Source organism: Pyricularia grisea (genome assembly GCF_004355905.1).
Source record: "Pyricularia grisea strain NI907 chromosome Unknown Pyricularia_grisea_NI907_Scaffold_4, whole genome shotgun sequence".
Lineage (NCBI taxonomy): Eukaryota > Fungi > Ascomycota > Sordariomycetes > Magnaporthales > Pyriculariaceae > Pyricularia > Pyricularia grisea.
In genome coordinates, this window is record NW_022156718.1 from 3,411,023 (window position 1) to 3,421,528 (window position 10,506).

Consider the following 10,506-nt stretch of genomic DNA (forward strand, 5'->3'; position numbering starts at 1 on the left):
TTTTGGTTGCATTGCGAGGGGTGCATTTTCTGTGTCTTCGGGATGGTTTGTTTCTGCATCCCGATTTCTTTCCACTGTTGATATACGGCGGCTACGAGCTATGCTGGTCACACGAGGAGTTGTGGGCTGGGTTTGCGACGCTGCATGGCTTTGGAATCAATCCAGTCACCAATGAGACTGGATTTGTTTATTGCTGGGTACATACAATTGATATACTTGAGTATATGCTTACATGTGTGTGGTCGGGGTTATCTCCCTGGTTCTGAGTTCTGGTCAAAGGGAAGATAGCGTTGCATTTTGGTTGTTCTTTTTTCTCATGTCGATATTATTGTATGTTGGCATTTCAATACCCACGTTTTATTAAGTCTAGACTGAACACACTAAGAAAGTATCTTGAAAGCGTGTTGTATTGGTGCAGAATTGCGTGAAATGTCTCAATATGATTTTTTTTATTTTTTTTTACGCTCTATCAAGCCAGCCAGGAGCAAGGGTCAATTCGAGTACTGTACAACCCTAGGTACCTAAGGTAGCTTTCCCCAGGCGGAAGGGGCCCGTGACGTTGATGTGGGTTGAATGCCCCGCAGCGATAATGGAAATTGAGTTGCGACGCAGCGCATCTATTGCTGAACCTTCAGCTTGCGACAAGACAGACAACTTCAGTTCATGTCAGGTTCAGACAAGGCGCGCGGGCAACCCACCGGAATTCCAAGCTCCATATTACCTCCGCATTTTCTCCCCTTCCGCACCTAATTCCCGCACCCTAGCGGTCGCTGGGCTCTTGGTGAAGCGACCGACCGGTTTTTGGCGGCATGTGCGATTGAATAATGTGACAGTGACCAAGAACGACGGCATCATGTCTGTCATTCTGTGCACCGGTAAGTAAGCTTTTGCTTCACACGTCAAGCTTGGCTCCATCCATATACCGCCCATCGCGCCCACTGATATCCTTGATTGATAGACTCGGCTAACCGACTAACTGTCTGTTCGCTCTTCTTTCTCTCGCAGCCGGCTATGACCACACAATAAGGTTCGCGCATCCCGTTCTCGAACCATTCGTTTCCACGACAGCATGCGAACCAATCCCCCAAGCTGATGATTTCAAAAACTAATCTCCAACTGCGAACTATATAGGTTTTGGGAGGCACTATCCGGGATCTGCTCCCGCACGATACAGCACCCAGACAGCCAGGTCAACCGACTATGCATCTCGCCGGACAAGCGCTTCCTCGCCGCGGCCGGCCACCACACGGTCAAGCTCTACGACATCAAGTCGACCAACCCCAATGCGCTGCTGACGTTTGAAGGCCACACGGGCAACGTGACGGGCGTCGCCTTCCACTGCGAGGGCAAGTGGATGGTGACGAGCTCCGAGGACGGCACCGTCAAGATCTGGGAGACGAGGACGGGGACCATCCAGCGGAGCTACAACCACCAGAGCCCCGTCAACGACGTCGTCATCCACCCCAACCAGGGCGAGATTATCAGCTGCGACAGGGCCGGGACTATTCGTCTCTGGGACCTGGCGGATAACAAATGCACCAGCGAGATGGTGCCAGAGGAGGACGTCAGTGTGAGCAGCTTGACTGTTGCCACCGACGGGTCGCTGCTTTGTGCGGCCAATAACAGGGTTTGTCTACCACCCCTTTTTTTTCTGTCCTGTATCGCACGATAACAGCTGGTCCTGGCTTGAAAGGAACAACAATTACTGACACTATCCCACCACTCGCTTTAAAAAAAACGATAGGGCAACGTCTTTGTCTGGACCCTCTCGCAGGGCCTAGAGCGGACCATCGCAACGGCCATGACGCAGTTCTCGGCGCACGACCAGTACATCACTCGCGTGCTCCTGTCGCCCGACGTCAAAAAACTGGCGACGTGCTCGGCCGACCACACGGCCAAGATCTGGGAGGTGGACGTGGAGCCGACCCTCCAGGCCGGCAAGGCCGTGCCATTTGAGCTCGAGGCCACGCTGGCAAACCACCAGCGCTGGGTCTGGGACTGTGCCTTCAGCGCAGACTCGGCCTACCTCGTCACCGCCTGCTCAGACCACTACGCCCGACTCTGGGAGCTGCAAAGCCAGGCTATCATCAGGACCTACAACGGCCACCACCGCGGCGCCGTCTGCGTTGCCCTAAACGACTACTCAGAGGCTAGGTAGATGGGGTTTTGGTGAAAAAAAAAAAGATATGCCGAGGTATATCGAGGAAACGGCGGAGGAACGACGGTGGGGGTTTTCTCTTGTTGCTATTGCTGCTGCTGAAGCTTACAAGGCGCAGGAGGGTGAGCAAATTTGGAAACACCTGTTTTATTCGAGCTTGAGAATACTTTTTTTTTTTCTTTTTTTTTTTTCAAACAGCTTTTGTCAGGTTACATGTTCTGACTTTTCAAAAGGGATTCATATAATATGCATGAGCAGTCGGGGTTTTCCTTCCTTTTTTCTTTGACTTGGAGCCAGCATTTGGGAGGGCGCTTTATAATCTTTTTCTTTTGTTCTGGGTCTTGTTTGGTGTCAAACTTCGTCTGGATCCCCCATATGAATATGTTTTAGGTCATCATCATCATGTATGCATGGCTCAATGAGAACATCCCCCGAGTGGTGGTACACTGATGACGTATTGTCGTCCTCGTGTTCTTTTCAAAAACCCTGTCTTTTGCTACGCGCCGCCATGTTTCGATCAAAGACAGATAAATAACCAGCGGAAAGATCGTGATTGGGATACTTCCATATTTGGACTTTTTGTTTTAAACTAACGACCTTGACAGTATGCTCATTAATCGACAGCTGTATAGTATGGTATCCTGCCCAAGACAACAAGTCAAAAAAGACACGAACCAGCGCTCGCTTCCTACCCAACAAGACAAATAAGTAGCGTATATGATATTGTTGCTTTGCCCCAAAAGGCGATGGAAAAGTGCGGCAGTCATGGCAGTGAATAGTTACCAGCCATCACCCCACCCATCATCGTCATTGTCCTCGTCCTTGGGCTTCATGTCAATCTTCTTGGCAACGACAGGCTTCTTCTTAGCTGCCAGCGAGCTCGATTTTGCCGCAGCACCTCCCGCGCCGCCTGTGCTCTTCCCCATGCCCTTGGGCAAAGGCTTACCGCCAGTCTTCTTGGAGGCTTGCGCCGCGAGCCAGCCGGCAAAATCCGGCTCGGCGTCGTCGGCGTGGGGGAATGGGGTGGTGGTTGCCTTCTTGGCCGTGGACGAGGTGGATACGGAGCGTGAAGCCGGCTCCTTGAAGAAGCCGCTCGCGTCTTCGGCGTCGGCTCCGTCTTCGTTCTCGTCCATTTCCCCCATGTCACCCCATGCGTCGCCGCCAAAGTCGTCGTCGGCAGCATCGTCCGCCTCGGGGAAGAAGGAATCGCTGGCTGAAGAAGCCGCAGTCTCCTTCTTTGGAGGGAGCGAAAATCCTCCTGGAGCTGGTTGTGGGGAACGGACAGCCTGTCTATGCAAGGCCGATGCCGACTTGCTAGTTGTTGGCACCATACCGGGCCGTGGTGTCATGGCAGGAGAAGTCGGTGCGGGGGTTGATGACTGAGAACCATTGCTTGCCGTCTGCATTTCGCCGGCAGCTGCGGACAATTTGTTTGTAAATGACGATATGGCCCAGCCGGCCCAGCTGCCACCTGAGGATGCCGATGCCTCGTTTGGCTGCGGGGTGCTCATCCTCGCAACACCATCGGGGCCTCGTTCCGGGGGCAGTGCCGTTTCAGGCATGGCAGATGCCGCCTTGCGGATCTTTTGGAGATAGACCTCAATTGTCTTGTCTGCCTGGTCACGGATCAACTTCTCCTTGTCCAGGAGGAGAGGAACGACTGCAGGCACAATCTTGGACGCAGCATCCTCGTCGCTGAAGCAATCACTGGTGACACCGAGGGCGAGCAGTGAGGCATTGCGCGCGTGAACGAATGGGTCTCGCAGAGATCTGCCAAAGGCTGCTATCAGCACCTTTGAGCGGCTCGATGTCCCTAGATTCTTGGCAATTTTGCCAAGGCAAATGGTTGTGTTCGTTCGTATGCCAGGCTGCTCATCGTTGGCTGTTTTCGCCAGATAGCGTAGCAGCTCGCCATTAATTGTTCTATCAGACAGCTTATTGATGATGACAAGGACCGACTTGAGTGTTTGCTCTCGTACTACAGGTGCCAGATCAGTGAAGCCAGTAACCTAGGAACAATAGATGCATAATGTAAGTATCATATACTGATGAGATGAATTGTTTGTAAGATGACCCTAATGCACTTACCAGCTGTGGAAAAATCTTGTCATTGACCACCTTCTGAGATAGTCGATCAATCATGTGTGGCAGATTATCCAACAAGCAGACTCGGATACCCCTATCAGGGTTGCTGAACAACCTAATGACAACAGGAGTAATTTTGGAGTCAAAGTCCTCACTCGAAAGCTTCCGTGCGATTTCCATTACGACAGAAAAAGCTTTGGGACCGCCGCCGCCGAACTCTACTGATTTCAGGAGTTCCGGGAGGACTTTCATCTTAAAGAATTCCTCTGGGAAGTCGTCCGTAAGCTGGTCGAGATCTCTAGTTTTTGGTTTTTTTTGTGTGTCAGCAAATTGGACGAGTTATTGGGAGCACAGTCGGCGGCTCAAGTCAGTGGCTTACCCGAGAAACTCGTCTCTCTCGGTTTCAGACATCATTCCCAAGTTATCCACGCCCTCAGTTAACTTGATGAGTGGTGTATCAAAGAAGGCACCTCGACGCTGGCCCTGCTCCAGGAGATGTCCGACACTCAACCTGGCTTTGGGATTCGCATTAACAAGCCTTTTGTAGCTGGCTTGCATTGTCGGTGGGATATTCTTGGTCTGACCGGCCTGCTCAGAGCCCGTAAAGTCGCCATTGAAAGCCTCAAATATTAGAGTGCCAAAGTTGAATGAATCTACCGCGTGGTGTGGCGCCTTTTTGACCACATCCCATCCCGACTTTGCCACTTCTGGAGGCGCGTATCTGGCGGAGTCGGGCACAAGGCTACCATAAGTCTAAATTCGGACACCGTCAGTGAGGGTCCAACACTGAGCAGATATTTGCTGGACATATATCCCAAGGGTTTCGTACGTAGATCAGTGCCTCGTCGTCTTTGACACTACTAAGGACCTCGAATCCTCCCAATTTCCACTCTCCGCTTTCCGAAGTATATATTGATGATACTTTGAGACTTCCATGTATTGATGATGCATCGTCATTGATGAATTTCATAGTGCGCTGCACAGGATGTTGTCAGCGCTCGATCCAAGAATCATGCGGCAGCATGCAGCCAGCGGCAGGGGGGGAGAAAAGTAGATGCATACCGCTACGCTGTGTAACCCCCATTTTAGTGTCTCTGGACTCAAGCTCTTCCTCTTGATATGCCACCTCAAAGGTACAAGGCGTTCCGTCGCAATGTATATATATGTGTCGGTCTATATGGTTTCGCATCACCGGTCAGCTCGACGGCTCACCCCGCAGTATTCTTATTTCGCTGGAGGGGGCAGTGTTGCGCGCGCATTGTCGTACCTCAACGGCATCCAGCATCTTGATAACGCCAGGGTGTCGCAGTGTTCGCAGTTTCTTGAGGGCATTCTTGGCGAGTGGCAATCGGGATTTGGTATTGGGGTTGATTTCGAAGGAGAAGATGCTGCAGTTGGAGCCATCCTCCTTTTGGCGCACAGGGGAGTTGGAGTTAGCACAAACCTCTCGTCGAGTAACATGGGGCGAAAGAGACTCTTACACGTCTTGTGCCATTGTAAAGAGTCCATATAGACTGGTCCACATCTACACGGTCTCCAAAGGAGTAGGGGAACGGCGGCCCCTTTGCAATGGCCGAAGCCACTGCGGACTTGAGAAAATCCATGCGCTGAGAAAAGTTGCGAGTTTAGAATGCCGAGTAGAGAAATTCTTTCTCTTTCTCTCAAGAGAGTATCATCAGTATCGGGGTGTGAGGTAGTAGCTTTGTGCACAGAGTTTTGTCGACCTTTCGAGGCTTGGTTTGGTTAATGACGACTGGGCTGCAAGAGGTTCGCGATGCCATGTTGCCTTTTTGGTGTCGTATAACACCCGCCAACCTGAGACTTCCATGTAAATGGATGGACCCCGGACCCGTTATCGCGAGCTGTCCTACCCCACCAGAAGCTTATCGGCGGGACAGCATGCCTGCCGCCCTTTGCTTCCGTGCACTGCGTGTACTAATTAATTAATTAACAAGCGAGCGCGGTGCCAACAAGAGAGACCAGACCGATCAATCAACGCGCATCTGATTGTGATTCAACTCTTCTTTGTGTTCCTCTTCAATACTTGGCCAAATTACCATTTTCTTTTAAAACAAGTCAACCCCTTCTGAGCCTGTCAAAATTTTGACCAACATGGATTGATTGCTCTCACTCTTCGAATTTGTAACAACTCGTGCGGCCCATGCACTGCGACGCGCTTATCACTATAGGGAGCCCGTTGTGCTGCTCCACCTGTCGTTCAATTGCCTGGCCTTGCCTGACTTAGCTGGCGGGCTGGTGAATTGTCACTGTCAATTCCATCCTGACTGGCAACAATCAATTATCGCGTTTTACCGCGGCTGATGGCAGAGCGGCGCACGCGAACCGGCGCCAGGGCACACTTGGGAGGCCCATCGCGACCGCCTCAAGTAGGCACTGGCGTCTCTGGCGCTGTATTTTCTCCCTGATATAACTCACTCACTCAAACAAATTGCTGGTAAGCCTTCAGTATTATTTCCCTCCCTGTTGTTTCACCTTCTCCTCGCGTGGGCTTCCCTACAGTTTACACTCCGTCGATGATGATTCTTGGTAAAAGGTCAGACCTGCCAAAAGCTCTTCTGAGTTTCATTTACGTCTTGCCCGGTTCTCATTACTTTTTTGTATGTCTGTGGGTTATAGCTACAGTTTGATCGCTATAACTCAGATGAATTGTTGATCAGAGGAAAATCCAAGTCGCGTTATGGAGCCTAGTATCTCAATGCCACCATGATACTGGACCAAAGGCTGCGGCAAACAAACATTCATATATTCAATGTCTTTCACAATTCTACTTACTCAGTTAGGAGACTTTGGGCATGGCGCGATTGAAGCCGTTGAGCAGGCGTGGAATGATGTCCACAAGACTGAAAAGAGCTGAGACGGATTCCTTTTTGTTTTTTTTTTTCTTCTCCTCTTTGAATTCTGTTTCAACAAACTCGTTTGCACTACTTGAAGTCTATCTAATCCGATTACAACTAACATGGAATCCTTTGAAGCAACCTACAAAAAGAGAAAAGAAAAAAGAACAAGAGCCATAAACTTACTCCTCTACTAGTCAAGTTACTCTACCTACCCACTTACCTACCAAAACCTTTCTTACTACCTACCTATATATCTGTCTCATACAAAAAAGTCAGTACGTACCTCGTCCATCCCACTGTCACAGCGGGCGCCTGCCTGCCTGGCTTCTTTTACTGTGCACAGTGCGTTGGGTCGAAACGTGCTGGGACGCACGTGCCCATTTCGCCGAATCGGTGCTACCGCAATTCGCAAATTCCTACCTACCACGGCACGCGCTCGCGTGCAGACCAAATTAAATAAATGGCTTCATTTCCTGACGCCAACGATGGCAGCGTTCCCACACGCATCACGGTCAAGTGCTGCCATGGCGAGTGCGCCGAATCGGCTGCCTACGGGTTTCCCCTTTGCTTTATCCATTTGAAACTTCATAATGCCCCCCCTTTCATTAGCATGTTTAACAAGAACAAAAAACACAACGACAACAACAAAGAGGACCAATCAACGGCCTCTGAAGATTCTCCGGCAGGAAGTCTTGAGTCGTCGTCGAAACCAATATCCACGGCTCCTCCTGTCACGTCCAACTCGCGCATAGAGCCAATTCGCAAAAGACTGGACGGTAAGGCCACAGCCAGAAAAACCATCAACTTGCCACGTGCGTCGCCCATGGCTCCCATCACCCGCCGGCCTAGCCAGCCAGCCGGCTCATCCGCCCTGAATGGGGAAGCCTTACCCAGTGAGCCTAGTAGGAAGAAACGTCGTGTTGATCCCAGCAGCACCACTGGCGATGCAATTGGGACACCAGCTTCTAGCTTCGGGCCGGCTGGTCATCCCATACGTGATTCGCGCTCAAACCGTGACGTTTCTGGTTCTGGAAAGTCCACTAGAGGTCTACGGGAGACGCCGGCAAGTAGTTTCTATGGCCACAGTCCCACCGTCAGTGAGGTTTCCAAGACCCGGACTCCTATTGTCGAACTCCGAGACTTGCTCTCGGCAGACAAGGAACAAACGCCGGGCTCAGAACCATCAAAGGCGAAAGCACCGGTGCCGGTCGTCGAAGCGTCGCCCAAGGTGTTCAATCAAGGTCCTGCCAAATACTGGGAGGAGCACAGGGCCATGTTGACGTCCCCAACTGGCCCGCAACTGGCCCACGAGCGCCAATTGCATGAGGAGCAGGCAATGAAAGCACCTGCAGTCTTGACCTCATTTGATGGTACATATGATATCTCTGGGAGCACCATAACGCCAGGCAGTCAACAGCCCAATACTCATTCTGTCAACACACACCACTCGCCGTTTTCCATGTCAACACAGTCGATGAGTTCTAGCAGCTCTGACACGTTAGCTCCTCAGATGCAAAAGCATCTGTTGAGGCTGTATTCAGAAAATCAGTCTCAGCTTACGGGGCAGGATTTGAACTTGGACACAGGTCAAGGGGGTTTGAATGCCCCCAACCAAAGGCGCGTTCTCTTCCCAGGTGCGACTCAGGATGCCTCCCAAAACACTAGGTCACAAGCAAAGCACACGCACAATGTTGAACAACCAGCAGTGGCTCGACGACTGCTTCGTTGCATCAAACGGGATACACAAGCAAGCACGACTGAAATGTCCAACGCAGAATCAGAGCTACTGCCCGTTGAGGAGAGGCGCCGCTGGCTGCTTTCAGTAGATGCGCAGCCGGTGTTTGACAATCTGATTTACAGCCAAAGCGCCGCACAACTGGCACCTCCACAAAGCGTACACTTACCGCCGAGGACGGAACCACCAGAGCCGCGAGGCGCTCCGCTGTTTGCAGCCCTCAACCCACACTCCCATTGGTGCCGCCCGCGCTCAAAGACCTGGCTTGAGAAGAAGGAATCCGAAATAGAGTCTAGAGAGGATCGGAAGGGAAGGTTTGGTATGGCAGTCGAGAGTCTTGCCACCAGTAGACGAGAGGAGGCTGCTGCCAATCCCGCCCCGGCGCTAGCACGCGACCCGTTACCAGTGCAAGCCAACGGTAGGAGTCGTGGGAAAAGCAATGCTAAAAGGCCCTCTAGGGGAGGAGAATCTGGACACGCGAATGGCTTGAGCAAAAACACGGCCGCACTGGCGCGCATGAAATCACAATTCGACGCCTGGGACATACAGGTCTGGGAAAAAGATAAGGAACAGACGCGCAAGGAAGAGGAGATGGCGCAGGCTTTTCCGTCTTCTGTTCCTGGGAAGCGCGTGAGACGTAAAGCCAATGGCAGATAAAAACTCGCTACTATACACGCTAAGCACGACTGAATCTGACTGACCAATGGTGCGCGGAAATTGGACCGCGTAGGTATTTTTTATTTTATTTTATTTATTTTTTTATGTTTTTGGGAAGTTCTTAATACTGGAGGTCACGAGCAGGGGGAAAGACAGGAATCAAGCGAGCGTTGAGACAAAGTACAATACGGGAACCATTTTCGCACGCGCTATTGCCAGCACCAAGTGCGAATGATATGTTTTTTTTTGTGAGAAATAACAGTGACAAGATACATAAAAGAGACAAAAAACCGTTCGGCCGAACAACTAAGCAAGAGCATAGTGCATTAACATTGGTACAAGATGTTGACGTGGTACGCGTGACTGCAGGGGGGGGCGGCTAGGAAATTGGTGCATGCGATTTTTAGCATTACTATTGTCAGTAATCTGCTGGCAGGATACATGGGTCTTTTTCTCAGCCAAGATCCTGGGTTCTGAGCAGCAAAGATGCGTAGAACCAAGGCACGTTACGAGAATATGTCATGACCTGATCGGCTTGATTAATTGATAGATCTATACTACAAAATATATATAACTCTTCTTTACAGGCTGTACCTTAGATGAGACGGGGTGGCGATCAATATTCAAATTGAACATGGAATACCTACTCAACTGATACTCTCTCATCGCGGGGAGAGGCCGGAGATGTCTACACTGCAGGATCGTCTTTTCTACTCTACCGTAACATGCCCGATTAGGTAATTTTCCTAACCCTATTTCTAGACCTAGCGTCGAAGCTTTTGGAGATATGCTTTTTTTCTTCTCTCTTTCTCTCTTGTTCTTTCTTTCTTCTTCAGACTCATCTCTATCAGACGGCTTGTAACAACTCACATGCTTTTGGCGAAAGGACCCGGCGTTCGGCGTTGGCCCGTTTTTGTTTGAAGGAAGAGAAAAAGGAAATAAAATGAGAAAAAAATTGAGACAAAGCCAACACAATTCGCCAGCGCGACGGTCTTGTGGCGCTCCGGGAATAA

At 50.8% G+C, this 10,506-nt stretch overlaps 3 protein-coding genes across 3 annotated transcripts; 2 read left to right on the plus strand and 1 right to left on the minus strand.

Moving 5' to 3' along the window:
* Positions 1 to 650: 650 nt before the first annotated feature.
* On the plus strand, positions 651 to 2,396 carry PgNI_07712 (uncharacterized protein). Its single transcript, XM_031127722.1, has 4 exons — positions 651 to 875; positions 1,006 to 1,027; positions 1,132 to 1,627; positions 1,745 to 2,396. The coding sequence occupies exons 1-4, from the start codon at positions 854 to 856 to the stop codon at positions 2,156 to 2,158; spliced, it is 954 nt and encodes a 317-aa protein (XP_030980688.1). The 5' UTR covers positions 651 to 853; the 3' UTR covers positions 2,159 to 2,396.
* Positions 2,284 to 6,015, minus strand: PgNI_07713 (uncharacterized protein). Its single transcript, XM_031127723.1, has 7 exons — positions 5,725 to 6,015; positions 5,511 to 5,651; positions 5,306 to 5,416; positions 5,073 to 5,219; positions 4,623 to 4,996; positions 4,247 to 4,541; positions 2,284 to 4,167 (listed from the first exon to the last, which is right to left on the minus strand). The coding sequence occupies exons 1-7, from the start codon at positions 5,845 to 5,847 to the stop codon at positions 2,938 to 2,940; spliced, it is 2,421 nt and encodes an 806-aa protein (XP_030980689.1). The 5' UTR covers positions 5,848 to 6,015; the 3' UTR covers positions 2,284 to 2,937.
* A 1,546-nt stretch (positions 6,016 to 7,561) lies between these two features.
* PgNI_07714 (uncharacterized protein) lies at positions 7,562 to 9,493 on the plus strand (the record flags this gene model as incomplete). Its single annotated transcript, XM_031127724.1, has 1 exon — positions 7,562 to 9,493. One exon carries the CDS (start codon positions 7,562 to 7,564, stop codon positions 9,491 to 9,493), a length of 1,932 nt encoding a protein of 643 aa, XP_030980686.1.
* Positions 9,494 to 10,506: the final 1,013 nt, after the last annotated feature.

Bases quoted from the DNA above. Each gene is read 5' to 3' on its own strand.
- PgNI_07713 (XM_031127723.1), bottom strand. From the start codon at position 5,847: ATGGATTTTCTCAAGTCCGCAGTGGCTTCGGCCATTGCAAAGGGGCCG. The intron at 5,652-5,724 runs GTAAGAGTCTCT...GTGCGCCAAAAG, and splicing joins TTTACAATGGCACAAGACGT to GAGGATGGCTCCAACTGCAG. The intron at 4,168-4,246 runs GTAAGTGCATTA...TATTGTTCCTAG, and splicing joins ACAAGATTTTTCCACAGCTG to GTTACTGGCTTCACTGATCT.
- PgNI_07712 (XM_031127722.1), top strand. From the start codon at position 854: ATGTCTGTCATTCTGTGCACCG. The intron at 1,028-1,131 runs GTTCGCGCATCC...CGAACTATATAG, and splicing joins GGCTATGACCACACAATAAG to GTTTTGGGAGGCACTATCCG. The intron at 1,628-1,744 runs GTTTGTCTACCA...AAAAAACGATAG, and splicing joins TTTGTGCGGCCAATAACAGG to GGCAACGTCTTTGTCTGGAC.